General features: G+C 45.1%; 1 protein-coding gene across 1 annotated transcript; it reads right to left on the reverse strand.

Annotated features, from left to right (window-relative positions):
* Positions 1 to 3567: 3567 nt before the first annotated feature.
* LOC105205674 lies at positions 3568 to 13525 on the reverse strand. The gene is made up of 5 exons (XM_039448429.1): positions 13319 to 13525; positions 9680 to 9802; positions 8430 to 8719; positions 6991 to 8381; positions 3568 to 6824 (listed from the first exon to the last, which is right to left on the reverse strand). The coding sequence occupies exons 1-5, from the start codon at positions 13523 to 13525 to the stop codon at positions 3568 to 3570; spliced, it is 5268 nt and encodes a 1755-aa protein (XP_039304363.1).
* Between the last annotated feature and the right edge of the window lie 8278 nt (positions 13526 to 21803).

The raw sequence follows: 21803 nt of genomic DNA on the forward strand, positions 1-21803 counted from the left end.
ACTTAACGCGCATTTCAAATGAAACGTTCTCTATGCGACATTTCACTTGTATTATGCTAAAGAGCATTAAATAAGCGTTGATCTGCAGCAAAATCCAAAATATTGCGTTTTATAAAGCAAATTAAATTAAAACGTCTTATATGCGATATTTCATTTGTATCATGGTAAAAAGCACTAAACAAGGATTGATTTGCAGTAAAAAGCAAAATATTGCGTTATATAACGCGAATAAGTATAAAACGGTCTCTATGCAATATTTCACTCGTATTATGTTAAAAAGCATTAAACAAGCGTTGATCAGCAGTAAAAACCAAATATTGCGTTATTCAACGCAAAATACGAATAAAAAGTTGTCTAGGCGATATTTCACGTGTATCACGGTAATAAGCATTGAACAAGCGTTGAACAGCAGTAAAAACCAAAATATTGCTAACTTCAACGCGAATAAAAATAAAACGTTTTCTAGGTGAGGTCTCACGAGTATTACGTTAATGAGCATTGAACAAGCCTTGATGAGCAGTAAAAACCAAAATATATTGTTCTGTAAGGTTAATAAAAATAAAACGTTTTCTATGCGATAATTCACTCGTATTATGTTAAAAAGCATTGAACAAGCGTTGATCTGCAGTAAAAACCAAAATATTGAGCTATACAGCAAAAATTTAAATTAAACGTACTCTATGCGATATCTCGCGTGTATTACGTTAATAAATATTGAACAAGCTTTGATCAACAGTAAAAACGAAAACATTGGGTTCATTAACGCGCAATTCAAAGAAAACGTTCACTATGCGATACCTTACGTGTGTGTTATTAAAAGACATTAAACAAGCCTTGATCTGCAGTAAAAACCAAAATATTGCGTTCTAAAACGCAAATAAAAATAAAACGTCCACTATGAGATATTTCACTAATATTATGCTAAAAAGCATTAAACAAGCGTTAATCTGCAGTTAAAACCAATGTATTAAACATTATCTAGCGATATCCTACGTGTATTACGTTAAAAATTATTGAACAAGCGTTGATCAGCACTAAAAACAAAAATGATGCGTTATTCACAGCAAAATACGAATAAAACGTTCTCTAGGTGATATTTCACGTGTATTTCGTTAATAAGCATTGAACAAGCTTTGATCAACATTATAAACCAAAATATTGCGTTTTACAACCCAAATAAAAATAAAACGTTTTCTATGCGATATTTCACTCGTATTATGTTAAGAAGCATTGAAAAAGGGTTGTTCTGCAGTAAAAATCATAATATTGCGTTATTAAGCGCGCATTTAAAATTAAACGTTTTTCTATTCAAAATTTCACGTGTATTAGGTTAATAAGCATTGAACGAACGTTGATCAGCAGTAAAAACCAAAATATTGCGTTATTCAAAGCAAAATACAAATAAAACATTTTCTAGGTAATATCTCACGTGTATTACGTTAGTAAGCATTGAACAAGCGTTGATCAGCAGTAAAAACCAAAACATATTGTTCTCTAAGGCAAATAAAAATAAAACGTTTTCTATGCGATAATTCACTTGTATTATGTTAAAAAGCATTGAACATGCGTTGATCTGCAGTAAAAACCAAAATATTGCGTTATTCAACGCGAATTTAAATGAAACGTTCTCTAAGCGATATCTCACGTGTATTACGTTAATAAGCATTGAAAAAGCCTTGGTCAGCAGTAAAAATCAAAATATTGCGTCTGTTAACGCGCATTTGTAATGTAACGGTCTCTATGAGATATCTAGGTTTATTACGTTAATAAGTATTGAACAAATCTTGATCAGTAATAAAAAGGAAAATATTGCGTCCATTAACGCGCAATTCAAATGAAACGTTCTCTGTGCGATACCTTACCTGTGTGTCGTTAAAAAGCATTGAAAAAGCGTTTGTCAGCAGTAAAAACCAAAATTTTGCGTTCTTTAACGCGCATTTCAAATGAAACGTTCTCTAAGCAATATTTCACTTGTATTATGTTAAAGAGCATTAAACAAACGTTGATCTAAAGTAAAAATCAAAATATTGCGTTTTATAATGCGAATTAAATTGAAACGTCCTTTACGGGATATTTCACTTATATTATGTTAAAAAACATTGAACAATGGATAATCTGCAGTAAAAAGCAAGACATTACGTTCTATAAGGCGAATATAAATAAAACGTTCCATATGCGATATTTCACTTGTATTATGTTAGAAAACATTGAACAAGCGTTGATTTGCAGTAAAAAGCACAATATTGCGTTATTCAACGCGCATTTTAAATTAAACGTACTCTATGCGATATTACACGTGTATTACGTTAATAAGTATTAAACAAGACTGATCAGCAGTAAAAATCAAAATATTGCTTTCATTAACGCACAATTCAAAAGAAACGTTTTCTATGCGATACCTTACATGTGTGTCGCTAAAAAGCATTAAACAAGCGTTGGTCATACAGTAAAAACCAAAATATTGCGTTTTATAACACGAATTAAATTAAAACATCTTCTATGCGATATTTCAATTGCATTATGTTAAAAAGCTCTGAACAAAAGTTGAATTGCAGTAAAAAGTAATATATTGCGTTGTATAACGCAAATAAAAGTAAAACATTCTCTATGCGATATTTCACTCGTATTATGTTAAAAAGCATTGCACAAGCGTTGAACAGCATTAAAACCAAAATATTGCGTTCTATAACGCGAATAAAAATAAAACGTTCTCTAAGCGATATTCCACTAGTATTATGTTAAAAGGAATTGAACAAGCGTTGACCTGCAATAAAAAACAAAATATTGCGTTATTCAACGCGCATTTTATATTAAAAGTTATCTATTCGATATCTCACGTGTATTACGTTAATAAGCATTGAAGAAGCGTTGATCAACACTAAAAAACAAAATATTGCGTTATTCAACGAGAAATACAAATAAAACGTTTTCTATGCGATTTCTCACGTGTATTATGTTAAAAGCATTGAACAAAAGTTGATCTGCAGTGAAAACCAAAATATTGCGTTCTATAACATGAATAAAAATGTAACGTTTTTTATACGATATTTCACTCGTATCTAGTTAAAAAGCATTGAACAAGCGTTGATCTGCAGTAAATACCAAAATATTGCGTTATTCAACGCGCATTTTAAATTAAACGTTCTGTTCGTGTCTTCAGCTCGGTTGCCTTAATTTTAAGCAACTTGGAGCCTTTCCACAGAGTCAGTGGTCGGAGTAGGCGAACAAAGAAAAGAAAAGTCTCGGTTTAGAAATCACAGATTCGTTTTAATGAGCACTCGGTTTTCTCGCGACGAAAATACCAAAGCGGGCAGGCGCGTGCTTCCCAAACCGGCAAGCCGCGCGTCGTTCTTACCCCTGCCTGCCGAATCCCCGCTCCAGCTCCTCGATCCACCGGGCAGCGGGAACTCGGCCGGCAGGTACAGCCATCTAGGCTAGATTTACAGAGTAGACAATAAGAATACGAACATTCCGCCCGCTTCGTCAAGTTGACGAAACGGACGCAATGATCGTAGGACCCTGCCGGCGGAACTCCGTGAAGCGGCAGTCCCTTCTATGGCTTAAGTATTAGTTGGCGGGAGCCCTGGCGACGTCCTCGGCGTAGTCCTGCGCGGGACGTAGATCCTCCGTCGCCTCAGGGCGTAACAGGCACAGTTTGGTGACCGGGCGCGTCAGCGTGGAGGAGGCCGTCCTTACGGTGACCACCCGTACGAGTCCATCCGGTCCCGGGCTCACCGCCGTGACACGTCCCAGGGGCCACTTAGCCGGGGGCAACACTTCGTTTTTGATCAGGACAAGGTCTCCGATGGCAAAGTTGCGTCGGCTAGTGTGCCATTTGGTAGACTGCTGCAGATGATGAAGATACTCCTTGGCCCATCTCTGCCAAAAATGAGTCCGTAATGCTGAAACCAACCGCCAACGATTTAGCAAGCTGGATGCAGCCTCGGGTGGAGCCGGCTCGGGCAGGTTGGTAAGCGGTTCGCCAACCAAAAAATGCCCCGGCGTAAGGGCCGTGAGATCCTGTGGATCGGAGCTCAGCGGACTTAGTGGCCTCGAATTGAGGCAAGCCTCAATTTGGCACAGCAAAGTGGCCAGCTCCTCGAAAGTGAGGGTGTGATCCCCTATGAGGCGACGCAGATGGTACTTGGTGGAGCGCACGCCAGCCTCCCACAGGCCGCCAAAATGAGGGGCGCGAGGAGGAATAAATGTCCAGTTCGTCCCGTCATTCGCGAGACAAGCACCGACCTCGCGATGAAATTTGGAGGCTTTATGGAACATCTCTCTCAGTTCCGCATCCGCACCATGGAAGTTGGTGCCGTTGTCGCTGAGGAGCGAGGCACATCGACCTCGGCGACAGATAAAGCGGCGGAAAGCCGCAATGAATGCATGGGTCGTAAGATCCGTTACCGCTTCCAAGTGGATAGCCTTCGTGACAAGGCAAATAAAAAGGCATATGTAGCCCTTTGTTGTCTTGTGACCTCGCCCCTTGGAGGTTTGTGTACAAAGCGGTCCAGCGTAATCCACGCCAGACGAGAGGAAAGGACGCGACGGACGCACTCTCTCCATCGGTAACTGGCCCATGCGCTGTTGACCTGTGGCAGCTCTATAGCGCGCACAGCGTACGCACTGCCGCGCGATCATCCGGATTCGCGAGGCGCCGCCCAAGATCCAGAAGTGGCGCATCAAGTAGCCCCTCATCAGCTGAGGGCCTCCATGAAGGGTAGCCAAATGCGCGTGTCTGATCACCAGCATCGTGAAATGTCCGGACCTTGGGAGAAGCAACGGATGCCGCTCCGTCTGCGGTATTAGAGCCGCTTGAAGCCTTCCTCCCACGCGCAGCAGCCCTGTCTCAAGGAGAGGGTGAAGACCACGCAATGGAGAGCGACGCGCTACAGGGCGGTCGCCTCTCAGCGCAGTAAGCTCACTCTCGAACGCCCGTTCCTGGACCATTCTCACCAACGCACAGCGGCCAAAGTGCAGCTCGTCCGCAGTAAGATAACCATTTCGGGAAGGCTCTCGTCCCGATGCATGGTGATAGAATCTAAAACAGTAAGCAGTTACTCGAAGAAGCTTAGTCAGAGATGAAAACCTTTCCACGAAGGTCTCCTCCGGGAGAGTGTGAGCCTCGTGTACAGCTACCCGCCGCTCTTCGTCTCGGAAGGCAGCGCCGACGGGTTCGCTTTGGACGGGCCAGGTGTTACGGGGCTGGCTGAGCCAGGGCGGCCCATGCCACCACAAGTTCATAGTCAGCAATTCCACTGGGCAGACCCCTCTCGTCGCGGCATCCGCTGGATTGAGCGACGTTGGGATGTAGTTCCATTGGTCGATCGGTAGAAGGCTCTGGACTTCAGCCACTCGGTTGGCTACAAATGGCTTCCACCTTGAAGCGTGGGACTTCAGCCAGCTGAGCACCACCTGCGCGTCCGTCCAGGCATAGATCGACGTTACCGGGAGACTAAGATCCCCGGCGGTACGGGCGAGTAGTCTCGCCAGCAGTAGAGCCCCGCACAACTCAAGGCGTGGAATGCTCTGAGTTTTTATCGGGGCGACCTTAGTTCGCGCCACCAATAGGTGTGTCGCAACTTCGCCCGACTTCTGCACTGCTCGCAAATAGACGGCAGCGGCATAGGCTCGCTCCGAAGCATTGGAAAAGCCATGAAGCTCCAGGGTGACCGTGTCTGAGCCGCGCTTGACCCAACGAGGCAAGCGCACGTCCTCCAATTGTTGCAGAGACGCTTGGAAGGTCTGCCACAACTGTGTCAGCTCCGTGGGCAGTGGATCATTCCAGCCACATCCAGTCAGCCATAAATCCTGAAGAAAAATCTTGGCAAACACAAGGACCGGTGCCGCCCATCCAAGAGGGTCAAAGAGCTTGGCCACTTCCGAAAGTGCTCCTCGCTTGGTCATGGCCAATGGTACCTCAGAGCATGTGTCTCCAAGCGGGGACACTCTCAAGGCGAGAGTGTCACTCTGAGGGTTCCAGATGACGCCTAGGGCGCCCACCGCCTCCTCAGTAGAGAACAATCTCTCTTCTTGATCCGAGCGAGGGCACAGATTCCTCCAATTAGAGGCCCAATTGCTCAAAGCGAACCCCCCTGCGCGCAAGAGCGCAGCCAATTGCTCCTGGACGTCCTTGGCCTCATTGGGAGAGTCACCACCTGCAAGAATGTCATCCACATAGGAGTGGCGACTGAGAGCTTCCGATCCCCTCGGAAACCGGGATGATTCGTCCTGAGCCAGCTGCCGTAGTGTCCGCAAGGCCAAAAACGGCGCCGAAGCCGTTCCATAGGTGACGGTGGTAAGACGGTAGTCGCGGACTTCCTCAGACGGGTCCGCCCGCCATAAGATACGCTGGAGGTCAGCGTCATCTGGGTGGATTCGGATCTGCCGAAACATCTTAACGATGTCGGCCATGAATCCGACGCGGAAAAGTCGCCATCTCGTTAAGACGGTCCACAGATCCGACTGAAGACGTGGCCCTGGCAGAAGTGCGTTGTTTAACGAAAAACCCAACGTAGTACGAAACGAACCGTTAAAAACGACCCGAATCTTATTGGAGGAGTCTCCTGCCTTAAATACCGCGTAGTGCGGCAGATAATACGACTCCCGTGCAGTGAGAGCTTCAGGACTCACCAAGTCCATGTGGCCAAGTGCTAGATACTCGACCATAAAGTCGGCGTAGCGTTTACGGAGCTCCGCTTTCGTGCCTAGTCTGCGCTCGGAATTCAAGAGCATGCTCATCGTGGCTCGACGTGGAATCGCCGAGTTTGACTTCTCCTTCTCTTCTCCTTGGTAGGCGGACGATGTAGCGTCTGTCTGGATCCCTAGAATGCGTCTCGCGAAATTGTTGCTCCGCCCAAATCTCGTCAGGAGTCAGAGGCGACTTAGAGCTAACCTCCTCTAACTCCTACAGGCGCTGAACTGCACGAGAGAGATCCTCGTTTGTTCGCGCAAAGTTAACCGAAATGCGATGTGCGGTCGTCATCCCACGGTCCATCGGAGCCAGCCCGGACAGTACCCAACCAAACGCAGTGAGCTGCGCAGAGGGAGAGCCCGGTGGTCCATGACGCAGGGCTGGTTCCATCACCAGATCATAGACGTCCGAGCCGAGCACGCCACCGACCGGGGCCGGGACATCATAGGCTGGATCCGCCAGCTCCAACCCGCTGAGATGCGGCCAAGACGTCGTCCTCACGCGCTCCGGCGGCAGTAAGCTTGTCAAGCTTCGAAGCACCAGAGCTTCGGTTGGAAGGCGCAAGCTCGGCTTATGAGGAGAGCTCACAGTGAGCCTGCAGGAAGAAGAAACCACGCCCATGTGAGCCTCCTGGAGGCCCAGAACCGTCACGTTCACTCGCCGTCGCCTGGCGTGCAACTGCTGCGCAACCCACTCCGTCACGAAGGTTGACTGTGCACCCGAGTCCAGGAGTGCTCGGACCTTGATCGCGTGCCCCGAGTCACTGAGCAAGGTGACCATAGCCGTCTTCAAGAGAACCGTGGGCGCAGTCGGCGCCGCCAAAGCAGCGACGCTCGTAATCGCAGTGCTACTCGTCACCGTGCCGATTTCACCTCCCTCCAACGACTCGGGGTTTGCAACGTGTTGAAATGTAAAGCCATGTAGCGATGTATGATGCTTACCGGAACAGACCAGACATCGCCCTGTAGCCGCGCACGCATCTACTCGATGTCCCGTGCGTAGGCAGCTGAGGCACAAGTTAAATTTCTTGGCCAACTCGCCCCGGTTAGCCACGGTCAGGCCCTTGTATTTGGCGCAGTAGGAGAGCAGATGATTCTCTTTGCAGAGTGGACACTTTCCGTTCGACTTTGGCTTGAAAGTGGAAGCCGCATTCGCAGAGACACGCGCAGGTTTAATAGCCCTGGATTCCGACGCGGACGCGGCCTGGGTAGGGGAGACATCCGGGTTTGCCACCTCCAGAGCTTGGATGCGATTTTCCATCCAGTCTCTTAGTTGCTGGAAGGAAGGAAAATTGCGCGAATTTCCCAGCGAGGTCTCCCACTGAGGACGTGTCTGGGAGTCCATTTTGGTGACGAGCAAGTGCACGAACCAATCATCCCACTTGTCGACGGGACGCTCTAACGACGCGAAAGCTCGAATCGATTGCGTTACAACTCCGAGCAAGCGTTTAAGCTCTGCCGGTGACGCCTTAGACAGACCCGGGCAAAACAGCAAGTTACGCATGTGACTGAAAAGTAGAATGCGCCGATTATCATACCGAGCGACCAGATCGCTCCACGCTCCCTCATAGGCGGCATCGGTTACTGGAGCCTTCACCACCACCGCCGCTGCCTCCCCAGAGAGACAGCTTCTCAGATGTTGCAATTTCTGCACCGCGGAGATGTCCGGCACATTATGCACGAGCAAGCTGAAGAGGTCGCGGAAATCCTCCCATGCGAGTTGATCGCCCTAGAACTTTGGAAGATCGAGTTTCGGAAGATGCAGTTGTTTCAGAAGGGGCTGCGTACCAGCTTCCGATTCATCGGTCCTCCGCTCCGGCGTTTGTTTCTTAGATAGGGCTGTCAGAAACTGAGCTCGCACGGAGAAATAACTTTCTTCAGTGGTGGTGAAGACGTCGCTCTTATTATATGCGCTCGCCTCGAAACCCTTGAGAGCGATCAGCTCAAAGTGTCGCTCTTGAAACTGCTCCCAGTAATTGTCAAGCCGCGTCAAGCGCGACTTAATTTCGTGTTGATCGATTTTCGCCTAGCAAAGTTTCTGCATATTCGTCCACATAAGAGAGATATAGTCGGCCTGCGTGTTTTGTTGTTTGACTAGTGTCTCTAAAGTAGCCATGCCGAGCTCCAATTGAACACGCGTTCACTCTTAGCAGCAGGGATGCAAAGAGACGGAGCAGTGTATCGCGCACTTTTGGGACGCCCGTTATAGTTTCCGCGGAAATCGTACCCCGTGTCACGTGTCGCGCGCATGCCAAACCCGCAGTGCAAGGCGAATCCGGGATACGCGTTCCCGGCAGCCTACAAGAGCGAGGGAAAGAGCGCGTGATTAGAGGCGTGCAACCCGCGGGAGCATCCCATAGACCGCGAGCAAGGAAAGTATTGCGAGCGCGTGATCAGCGCGTGTAAGACGCGCGAGTATGCCACTAGCTGCGAGCACGAGAGAGCGAGAAAGAGAGAGATAGACAGGGCGCGTGATTGACGCGAGTAAGACGCGTGATTGTGCCACTGTCGGCGCGCGCGAGAGCGCGAGAGAGAGAGAGATAGACAGAGCGCGTGATCAACGCCAGTAAGGCGCGTGATAATCACTGGTCACTGGTGCGACAAGATCGCACTTACCGATTAATGTCCACTGCAGTAAGCCTCCAGCAGGCAAACTCTGTCCATCGCACTCACCAATTCATTAAAAAGGTCCGCCGTGAAGCGCGATGCGACCAAGATTGCCCCAACTCCGACGATAGCGGCCACGCGGCTCGTACAATGATCGCGAATCACCGGCGAACTCGCGCTGCTCCGTAACTTTAAGGATCGGAAGGATCCGGCTCGAAGGACCAAATGTTCGTGTCTTCAGCTCGGTTGCCTTAATTTTAAGCAACTTGGAGCCTTTCCACAGAGTGGTCGGAGTAGGCAAACAAAGAAAAGAAAAATCTCGGTTTAGAAATCACAGATTCGTTTTAATGAGCACTCGGTTTTCTCGCGACGAAAATACCAAAGCGGGCAGGCGCGCGCTTCCCAAACCGGCAAGCCGCGCGTCGTCCTTACCCCTGCCTGCCGAATCCCCGCTCCAGCTCCTCGATCCACCGGGCAGCGGGAACTCGGCCGGCAGGTACAGCTATATAGATTTACAGAGTAGACAATAAGAATGCGAACACGTTCTCTATGCGATATCTCACGTGTATTACGTTAAAAAGCATTAAACAAACGTTGATCTGCTGTAAAAACCAAATATTGCGTTATTCAACAAGCATTTTATATTAAACGTTCTCTATGCGATATCACACGTGTATTACGTTAATAAGTATTGAACAAGTGTTGATCAGCAGTAAAAAAGAAAATACTGCAATCTTTATCACGCAATTCAAACGAAACGTTCTCTATGCAATACCTTACGTGTGTTTTTTTAAAAAGAATTAAATAAGCGTTGGTCAGCAGTAAAAATCAAAATATTGCGTTCTTTTACTTTAATTTTCGTTTGAACTGCTGATCAACGCTTGTTTAATGCTTATTATTGTAGTACACGTGAGATATCGCATAGAGAAACGTTTAATTTAAAATGCGCTCCTAATAACGCAATATTTCGTTTTTACTGCAGATCAACGCTTGTTCAATGCTTTTTAACATAATACGAGTGAAATATCGCATAGAGAACGTTTTATTTTCATTCGCGTTATAGAACACAATCTTTTGGTTTTTACTGTTGTTCAACGCTTGTTTAACGTCTTTTAACAACACACACGTAAGGTATCGCATAGTGAACGTTTTCTTTGAATTGCGCGTTAATGAACCCAATATTTTCGTTTTTACTGTTGATCAAAGCTTGTTCAATATTTATTAACGTAATACACGTAAGATATCGCCTAGAAAATGTTTTATTCGTATTTTGAGCTGAATAATGCAATATTTTGTTTTTTTTGCTGATCAACGTTTGTTCAATGCTTATTAACGTAATACACGTGAGATATCGCACAAAGAATCGTTTAATTTAAAATGTGCATTGAATAACGCAATATTTTGTTTTTTACTGCAAATCAACGCTTGTTCGATGCTTTTTAACATAAATCGAGTAAAATATCGCATAGAGAACGTTTTATCTTTATTTGCATTATAGAACGCTATATTTTGGTTTTTACTACTGATCAACGCTTGTTCAATACTTATTAACGTAATACACGTGCGATATCGCCTAGAGAACATTTTATTCCAATTTCGCGTTAATAACGCAATATTTTGATTTTTACTGCTGATCATCGTTTGTCCAATGCTTATTAACGTAATACATGTGAGATATCGCATAAAGAACGTTTAATTTAAAATGCGCGTTGAATACAGTAATATTTTGGTTTTTACTGCAGATCAACGCTTGTTTAATGCTTATTAACGTAATACACGTGAGATATTACCTAGAAAACGTTTTATTTGTATTTCGCGCTCAATAACGCAATATTATGGTTTTTACTGCAGATCAACGCTTGTTCAAATCTTTTTAACATGATTCAAGTGAAATATTGCATAGTTAACGTTTCATTTAAAATGCTCAGTGAAGAACGCAATTTATTTGTATTTACTGCTGATCAACGCTTGTTCAATGCTTTTTCAAGTAATACAAGTAAAATATTGATTAGAGAACGATTCAATTATAATGCGCCTTAAAGAACGCAATGTTTCGTTATTACTGCTGATCAATGCTTGTTCAAAGCTTATTAACGTAATATACGTGAGATATCGCATAGAGAAAGTTTAATTTGAAATGCGCTTTGAATAATGCAATATTTTGTTTTTACAGCAAATCAACGCTTGTTCAATGCTTTTTAACATAATACAAGTGATATATCGCATACAGAACGTTTAATTTGAAATACGCGTTGAAGGTCGCAATAGTAATGTTATTACTGCTGAATAACGATTGTTCAATGGTTATAAACGTAATACACGTAAGATGTCGCAGAGAGAACGTTTAATTTGTGTTCGCGAACTGAGCTCCGTTCACTCGAGTTCGGCGGAACGAACGGCTGGTTCCGTTCCGCGAGAACGCGGGGTGTTGGCACGAGACGAGGAGCACGGCTTCGATGCGTGGTTGAACGGAGAGCAAGCGCTGTAGCAAGTGCAAGCAAGGAGAGTGAGCAAGAGAGTATGCGAGTAGAATGCGGGAGTGTGAGAAAGCGAGAGAATGCAAGAGCGGTTCGAGACTGTGTAAGTGGAGAAAGCGATAGAGACAGAAGGAATAAGATAAGCGAATGAGGTGATGGTGGATCAAGCAACACCGTTAATGATTGCACAGTCACACAAAGTTTATATTTTATAAAAACAGGTTGTTGTTAATCGTCAGGTACAGTTTTAAATTTAAGTTGCAGTTTACAGAAACGCGGATTCGCGCCGCACTCACTCACACCACTAGGTGAGGCTACACTCCGATGATCGAATGACGAACGGATTTGTTATATAGTTTTACACAATTTTAAACTAATAAGTCGTTTTTAATAAAGTCGTGTACACTGTAATCACGTTCGTAAATGTACGACGCTCCTTAGTTCGCACAAGAGTTTTTCGCGCAACCACGGAAATTCGGCTAAGTCTTTTCTATCGCAATTATAATGATACGTCTCAACCGCGCGCTTGCTAACTCGCTTCTGCCTCTGGTTTCGACAGGAATTCTTATCCGCGCCCGAATTTGCCTATTCGATGGTGGGGCAACCGTTAGCCTTACAATATCAGGCGAGATTGCCTCCTAGCTATCGGTATGCAAACGCGGAATTTGAGCAAACACGCAAACACGAGTTGTTGCTGAAACCGTGTCTTAAGCTGAGATATAATGTTACGAACGAAAGTCGTGGCCAAATATGAAATTTATAGAATGCAATAATTTATAGGTCTGAAGTCGTTTCGGAGCCTCCCGAGGTTGCGGATCGACTCCAGATACAGGAATTGGCGTTCCCAAGCTCGTTAGGGTGTGTGCGGTCTCTCGTAGGCCGTAAATTCAGGGACTTCAGCGACCCTGGCGCCCGACCTGATATACCGTAATCCATCACGTGCTGAAATTGCGTGCGGGATGAACCGGTGGCCTGTGCCTCACCGCCCGGGCTGTGAAGAGTAAACCTCTATAAAAAATCCAAGGATGGCGTTTGTGGCGCGGGGTGTCGCTCCGTGTAACAGCGGGACGGTGTTTCGTGTCTCAAGCGCCAACGCGTTTATTTAGTTAGCAGTGTGCTGCCGGGGTGGGGGTGCCGGTCCGTGGTGGTCTCTGGCGAGTGCTTGCGCTTGTCTGGGGCCTCCTCGGGCCGCCTCCCCCGCCTTGATGATCCGTTGCCCATGGACTGTCTCGGGCCGATGGTCCCCGGACATCAGCTTGAGTACGCTCCGGGGCGAGGGTGGGGTTCCCCTCGTTAAATAAGACCCCAATTATGACAATTTCATGAGCAAAGGGAAAAAGAAATTACCGCCCAGGGGTGAACGGACACCCCAGGGCCGGCAAGGGGTGGGGCTATTGTCCCGGGCCCCTCACTGTCGTCATCAAACAACGGGCGGTCGAGCGGAGTGCCCACAGGCTCCGCCGACTACAGGGCTACTGTGGGCACCGGTGAGGGCGTTCCTCACGACGCCCGCTCGGCTGAGGGCCCCCTGAGATACTTACAGTTGCTGGAGCGTTTTGGGCCTGGCTCCGGCCGCAAATCTTGAGCTCGCCTCGCGACTTGTGGAGCTCTTTGCGCCTCGCCTCCAACTCGGTCACGACGTGGGGGAGGTAACGCAAGAACAACTGGTGATTTTGGATAATATGTTCGTTTCCCAGCACGGGGACGACTATGATCCGGACGACATGGTCTTTGCGGAGAGCAACCATCCGGATGGCCGCTTTGAATCGGATTGCGGGAAGCACGTCCCCTCTTCGGAGCACGGTAGAGCCGGCTCAGGAAGCCGTGGCCCCTCCTCCGAACGCCGGGAAGGGGACGGTCTTGCTGCCCGGAGTGGAGCCGGCCGATAAGGCCGAGGCCCCCGCGCCTCCCGCTGGGGAGCCTTTGGGTCGGTCACCCGATGGACGCCGCGAGGTGCAAGTCGGTGGACGGGGCCCTGTCAGCTGGGCGCGTCGTTCACGCTCCGGGCCGGTTGCTCAGCAGACGCCAAATGGCGGATGCCGGGCGGCCTAGCGGGGACATGGGGCGTCATTGGTCGCGCTCGCGCTCGCCAATCCGCATCCGCGGGGATGGCCTGGGGAGCGAGGGTGAGGCTAACTCACCCAGTGAGCCTCCTCAGAGCGCCCTCGAGGGTATAGATCGGTCCGAGAATGAAGGGGGTGAGATGACTGGGGGCCTCAGGAATCCGGTTGCCCCCCCCCCCCCGGCCAAGCTCCCGGAGGAGGTCTTGGTAACCCCGGATATTTCGGGTGTGCTTGCCAAATCTGGGGAACGGCGGGGGTCGTGGCCGTCCCCGTCTGAACGGGACGGGACCTTTTAGGTCTCCGTCTCCGCTTTCGGACGGACACGAAAGACCGCCTCCAGGGGGTGCCTCTGGAAGGGTTTAGAGCCCGACAGCTCAGGGCTAACGTGATACGCAGCTCTAAGTCGGAGGGCAAGATGTCACAGGGGGAATCTGATGCGCGGCTTTGGCAGCGCACCAAAATCCCCTCGACACTGTTCACTCCCGAACAGAGGCGGGAGCTGGACAGACAATGGGAGTGATTTCCCGCAGCACGACGGCCGACTTGGCCAGCTTGGCTGACGGTTGGCTGCGGGAGGTCGAATCTGCTCGGTCAAAGTGCACCAATCTCGGGATGCACGGTGCCTTGTCCGGGCAGATGAAGAAAGATGCACGCATCTCGCCCGGGAGACGGTGATAACCCTGGCCTATCGGGCCATGGGCCGCCTAGCTGCCCCTAGCGCTCGGGGGATGAAACGGGACGGGGCTCAGGCTGATGGAGCCAAGCGCCAGGTGAGGTTTTCACTCCCTTGGCTCCCGGCCCGGCCACGTAGAGCGCAGTGGACGGGAGTAGGCGGGGCGGGCGGCTGCGACCGCTCGTCCCTGGGCGTGGGGTTTGCACCGGCGATTAATGCCGGGAGCGGCCCCATGGCCCTAAATGAGCGCGGGGGTGCGTGATGCCTCGCTCTGCATCCCCGGGGTCGGGCTAGGCCGTACTGGATGACGTATCTCGGCTGGGCCAGCAAAGCCAAACTTCCAACTTGACGAACTGACGCGTCGGGGAGCTCCGCTCCGACCCCCTCTAGAGGCACGATGGTGCATACCTTGTATATTCCGGTTCTTCCACACACTGGGGTGAGATGGGATCGATGGGTTTTTAGTGGGTAGGCGGGCCGGGCCTCGCCTCTTTTCTGCCGTGCAAGCATTCTGTGCCGGCGAGGGGTACCGAGTCCCACACTCCCGTGGTCTAACCAATCCGGAGTGCAATGAGCATTCTCCCCCCGTTAAAAAAAAGGGATGGCTACAGTAAATTTTATTAATCATTTATTTGCATAATTATTTGCATATAACTATTTGCGATTAAAAACTTTCTAACGTTAAGCAAGTCAAAAATGCTTTACCTGCTTGCAGCCTAGATGCGATTATTCAAAAAATCACGAAGTAATATACTTTTACAAGGATAATGCCTTTTATCCTTCTCCAATTCCTAACCCCGACACTCGACAAACACTAGATTAACACACTCACTCTTGACATCATATAAAATTCATCTTCTTTTATATTTTGGTGATAGCATTCTAAAAATTATATTATAATTAAATCTTGACAGAAATACTAACCACCAATTATTCTTTATTTATTCGCACCAAATAACTTATCCTGAGACAATAACTTTCATAATTAATTAATTGAAATAAATATTTTGTTAAATTATCTTTAAATCACTTGTATAATAAATATTTTTATACAATTTAAGTAAAATATAATCTTAAAATAATCAATGAATATTCTTAAATAAATCAGAAACTTGCTAACTGTTTAAAATGTACGCGCTTATCGGATAGTCCGTGCCGGTGGTTGAATGGAGGCACTTCATGCGCCTAACGAGAAAGAGAGAGCCTAAAACAAAGGGTTTCCATAGAGATCGTGGTATCGAGGATAAATAAGTAGGTATCGATCGGAGAGAAGATTGAACAGTACAAGAAAAGAAAACGTGTGTGATCGAGCGTGCACGCTGTATGTGTCTTCGATTTATCTAAATTGATCGTGAAGGAACTGGTTGGATCATGCCTCACAAGCACATTAGTTTTCGTAACGTGCCTCACAAGCACATTAGTTATCGTATCGTGCCTCACAAGCACATATCAAGGCAATTGAGTGGAAACTGTGCCTCACAAGCACACAATCTAAGTATAAGGTGCCTCACAAGCACAAGGGGACTCGTCTCCTGTCGTCATTTTTCTATTCATAGGTCACGCTGTATTCATACATAAATCCAAAAAGAAGCAAGAAGGAAAACTAAACCGATGAATAATTTTCAGACGAACGACTTCTTACAGACTATTAAAAAAGGTTGAACCTCTTAGGCATTGTAAATAATTATCTTGTTTATGTGTGTTGCTAAGCAACCACGATTTACGCAATACACCAATTTGTAAGTAATTTATTTCAATATTCTAATCCTTTTATTGTATTATCACCATTATCGTCGTAACTTATTGAAAGATTTAAAACAGAACTATATATTAAATACGTTTGAGTGTTTCGAGCCTGCAAAATGTGATTTTCAATACTACGTTCCTTTTATATTCATTCTTTCTTTTAATTACAATTGATAGTATTATTATGTTTAGTGACTTCTGAAAACGTTATAATTCTATGCCTTTTGATTAATATTCGAACATTATATTATAAGATATTCATTATTATTTCGTTTATTCTAATCTATTAATTAAAACTATATTGTTCTTTTTGCGAATGTAAGTTTCTATATAACGTCATTAAAATAAGAGTTATATGTATGTAAAAAGATACATTCTGATTAAATAACAATAAAGTGAATCTCTTTTCTTTCTGAAATATTAAACTCTGCAATTAAATCATCTTAGTTATTTTAGGTAAGATGTCTTCCCATTTTGTTGTTCTTTCTCTGTCGTCAGAATAAATCAATTTATCTCATTTAACATTTTTTGGTCCTTCGAGCCGGATAGATTGAACAACACAACAAAATGAGGCTCAGACATATTGAGAATTACATTGAGCAGCAGCTCGCACTCGCGGAAATTATATCTCACTCTTACAAAAACCTTATTAAAAATGGAACCGAAAATATACCTCCGCAACGAGTAAAAACACGTCTTTCAATTCTTAAAGAGAATTGGAAACAATTTTCTTTGGAACATAGAGCTATTAACCTAGCGGTCTCAGAGCTTACAGAATTGGATAAAAATGCTATAAAAATTAATCCTTATTTTATCAAAGATCTGTTCACCTCAACACACAAATGTTATTCGGAGTCTATTGAAAAATTAAGTTTACTGCTTGAACCAGATCAGGGAAGTATGCCTAGAACATTGTCCTCTCAATCTATATCGTTAACGTCTTTCATTCCGTCAACCGACACATCTACGTCGACGCTTACTTGTCATCACCGGACACGGCTTTCGCGACTAGATTTGCTTAAATTTAACGGTACTCGATCTGATTGGTTAAACTTTAAAGTTTTATTTTGTTCCCTAGTATTAGGTAATCCGACTTTAAGTCTAGTAGAAAAACTGCAATATTTAAAATTAAGTCTAATCGGCCCTCCTGCACTCTTGTTAAAAAACACCTCCTTAGTCGCGGAAAATTTTCAAAAAGCCTGGGACTCGCTAGTTGCTTATTATGAAAATACAAGATTATTATTGGATTCTGCTTTACAATCTTTATTCGATATTAAACGCATGACGAAGGAGTCGGTCGGTGAATTAGAAAAATTGTATACTCATGTAACTCAAACCTATAGAACTTTAGAGACATTGCAGAGACCAGTTTCTTATTGGGATGATTTCCTGGTATTTCTCGTTGTACAAAAACTTGATTCCGAATCGTTAAAACTTTGGGAGCAACATCTAGGTTCACGGAAAGACCCCCCTACGTGGAAGGAGCTTTACGATCTTCTTGTTGCCCGCTTGCTTACGTTAAAAGCATGCGAGAAAAAACAAATAACGAAAAACGTCTCTTCGCCGGTTCAAAGTTCCTTACGTTCCCACTATCAAGGAAAATCAAAAAACATCATGACTCCCAATGTTAAATGCCCTATTTGTTCTGAGATCCATTACGTAGTGGCCTGTCCCACTTACTCGTTAAAGACTGTCCAACAGCGACTAGCCCTTATTTCTAAGCATAAATTGTGCTTCAACTGCTTGGGATCTCATCGGTAAGCCGAATGTCGTAACGTGAAACGTTGTCGGAAATGTGGTGCTAAACATTACACATCAATTCATCCAGGAAAATCTCAAGATACCAAGACTATCACACCCGCGTTGAAATTCAAGGATGCTGTTAAAGCTAGTTCAGATCAACCATAGCGTACGGCGTTGCACTCTACCGTTGAAGGTACCACTAATATTCCATCTGTTTTATTAGCAACGGCAGTAGTTAAGATTCTCTCTCACAAAGGAGAAAACTTTAATGCAAGAATACTCATCGATCAAGGATCTGAGATATCCCTTATCACGGAACGACTTGTACAACGACTTAGGTTACCACGGAATCATTCTCGCTTACTTATTATCGGAATTGAAGAAAAACCTAATGCAACTAAAGGTCAAACTTCGTTTACGCTAAAGCCCTGTTACAACTCAGCCTTTAAATGTACCGTGTCTGCTCACATTCTGCCAAAGATCACTGACTTTATCCCGTCGATAGTTGTTGAGAATCAGGGTTGGACACATTTAAACGGATTACAGTTAGCAGATCCAAATTATCTGTCACCAGGTCCAGTAGACATACTAGTAGGAGCAGATGCTTATGGAAAAATTATCGACAAAGGTCTTATTAAAGGTATTTCCTTCGGATACTCCCATTGCGCAGCTTACGAAATTTGGATGGATAATTTCAGGACCCTCGCAATCGAATTTGAAAACAGTAAATACACGTGGTTTTCACGTCTTTGTCGAAGAAAATCTCTACAATCTTCTCCATCGGTTTTGGGAATTCGAAGAAATTCCGTCAACGAAAGTTTCAATCCTTTCCGCTAAGGAACAAGCGTGTGAAGACCATTTTAAATCTACCCACACTAGAGACAGAGATGGAAGATATATCGTGAGACTGCCCTTTAAATTATCGACTGAAAAGCTTGGAGATTCTCAAACGAAAGCTGTTCGACTAGTCAAAAGATTATTTAGTCGATTTAAAACTAATAAGGATTATGCATCTGCTTATTCAGAATTCATTGCAGAATACGAGCGTTTAAATCACATGCAACTATTGACAACACCTGATTCACTTATCCTATTATCTTCCACACCACGGGGTATGGAGAGAGCAAAGTATCACTACCAAACTACGAGTAGTGTTCAATGCTTCGAGTCCATCTTCTTCGGGATATTCACTTAATGACTTACTTCATACTGGTCCTAAACTACAAACTGATTTGTTTGATGTACTCATATATTTTCGGTTATTCCGTTATGTCTTCTCCACTGACATAGAAAAGATGTTTCGTCAAGTGAAGATGCATCCTGATGATTGGAGATTTCAACGTATACTCTGGCTCGATCATACGAATGAACTTCGTACTTATCAACTCACAACAGTCACGTATGGATTAGCTTGTGCTCCATATCTAGCATTCTGCACTTTACAACAGCTTGCAGAAGACGAAGGTTCACGTTTTCCTCTAGCAATTACATCCTTAACAAAGGGACGTTATGTAGATGACATTTTTGGAGGAGCTGACTCAATTGAGCAAACTAAGGAAATTGTTACTCAACTTAACCAACTTTGCATGGCGGGCGGCTTTAACCTTCAAAAATGGTCAAGCAATACAGTAGAAGTGTTAACCAAGATCCCTGAAAAGAATCAGATTGCACATTTCGCAGTTAACATCAAAGATAACGTAACTGTAAAGACTCTCGGTTTACATTGGATAACAACAACGGATACCTTTCAATTCACCTTTAATCTCTCAATTCCGGGCGTTATTACAAAAAGAGTTATTCTATCCAACATTGCTAAGTTATTCGATCTTCTGGGGTTTCTCGCACCTGTAATTATTACTGCAAAGATTTTCATTCAACAGCTCTGGTCAAATAAATTAGGTTGGGATGATCCTCTACCAGAAGCCCTAACATTAAGGTGGACAAATTTTGTAATGAGTCTCCAAGACACTCCTCGTCTTACGTTCCCAAGATGGATCGGATATTTGTCAGATCTAAAAATTGAGTTACACGGATTTTGTGACGCGTCTCAACAAGCAGTGGTAACAATCGTTTACATACGAACTGAAAATCAAAATGAAAAAATAAAAACTGCGTTATTATGTTCGAAAACAAAGGTAGCTCCATTGAAGAAGTTGACGATACCTTGTTTGGAACTAACAGGAGCAGTGTTACTAACCAAGTTAGTTTCACATGTGTTAAAGGTACTAAATCTAAAAAACGTGCCTCTTCTCCTGAGGACTGATTCCACAATTACCTACACGGGGCTGAATCACCACCCTTATCATTGGAAGGATTTTGTTCATAATCGGGTCTGTTACGTACAAGAAGCTTTGCCTCAAGCAGGGTGGAAATTTGTCCCAGGAGTTGAGAATCCAGCAGATCTTGCCACACGAGGTTTCCCAACCAACTGTCACAGATGTCGTCATGGTGGACAAGACCACACTGGCTCATTTTATCACCTTCGAGTTGGCCCACGGTAGTTCCATCACATTCTTTCGAAAAAGGGTCCTTAGAGGAAAGACCTACTAAAGTGACCTCAAACACTATCACTGTTCACTTGTGGGACCTAGTATACCGATACTCTAGTATAATGAAATTGTTACGAATCACGGCAGTATGTAAACGTGCTATAACTTGTTTTAAGAGAAAACCGGATTCGTCTCTGTCAAGCCCACTTTCAACTATGGACTTGGAAAATGCGAAGCTATTTTAGGTCAAGCTAATTCAACAATCCTATTTCAGTCAACAAATTGAACTCCTTTCAATAGAACTTTCTTTGTCCGCTTCTAATCCACTCTTAAAATTGACTCCTTTTCTCGATTCTTCAGGACTTCTCCGAGTGGGAGGTCGTCTACAACATTCACTACTACCCTCCTCAACAAAACATCTACTAATCCTACCGAAGGAGTCGCCATTATCTACCCTAATTATCGCCGATGCTCATTCTCGTACTCTACATGGAGGTACGCAACTCACTCTTAATTATATCCGAAATGATTATTGGATAGTAGGCGGAAGAGTTCCTGTACGTGCATTCATTTTCAAATGCATTAGATGTACTCGTTATAGACAAAAGCGAGCTCAGCAGTTAATGGGACAACTCCCTGTGGAAAGAGTGACACCAACTCGCCCATTTCTTCATTCTAGTGTGGATTACGCCGGACCCTTTGTAATTAAAACGTGGAAAGAACGGAATCTTCGTACTTACAAAGCTTATATTGCTCTATTTGTTTGTCATTCTACTTCAGCAGTTCTACTTCAGCATTTGGATCTAGTTACAGATTACTCTGCCGAAACCTTTATTGCCGCATTCAAAAGATTTACTGCAAGGAGAGGAATATGTTCTACATTATCGAGTGATTGCGGTACGACGTTAAAAGGAGCCGATGCGGAGCTGCAAAGACTGTTTATCAAGACTACGCAAGAATCGGAAAAATTAGCGACATTACTGGCAAACGACGGAACTCAATGGAATTTTAACCTTCCTGCAGCACCTCATTTTGGAGGAAAGTGGGAAGCAGGAGTTAAGTCCGTTAAGTACCATCTTCATCAAGTGATCAGAGATACCTGTCTTACATATGAGGAATTGTACACACTTCTTACTCAGGTGGAGGCTACGATGAATTCAAGACCTCTTAGCGCACTCTCTGAAGATCCCGAAGATCTTAACGCTTTGACTCCTGGACATTTTATCATGGGTTGTGCACCATCCTTAATTCCTGAACCATCGCTGGAAACCGTGAAACTGTCGCATCTTTCGAGATGGCAACTCATCCGTCA

This window comes from Solenopsis invicta, chromosome 4 (genome assembly GCF_016802725.1).
Source record: "Solenopsis invicta isolate M01_SB chromosome 4, UNIL_Sinv_3.0, whole genome shotgun sequence".
In the NCBI taxonomy this organism is placed as follows: domain Eukaryota; kingdom Metazoa; phylum Arthropoda; class Insecta; order Hymenoptera; family Formicidae; genus Solenopsis; species Solenopsis invicta.

Coding starts and splice junctions, on each gene's coding strand:
- LOC105205674 (XM_039448429.1), bottom strand. CDS start 13,525: ATGGTTGCTCTCCGCAAAGACCATGTCGTCCGGATCATAGTCGTCCCC. Junction 8,720..9,679: donor GCGCGCGCCTGCCCGCTTTG/GTATTTTCGTCG, acceptor AAACTTTGCTAG/GCGAAAATCGATCAACACGA. Junction 6,825..6,990: donor CGGGCTGGCTCCGATGGACC/GTGGGATGACGA, acceptor GACGCATTCTAG/GGATCCAGACAGACGCTACA.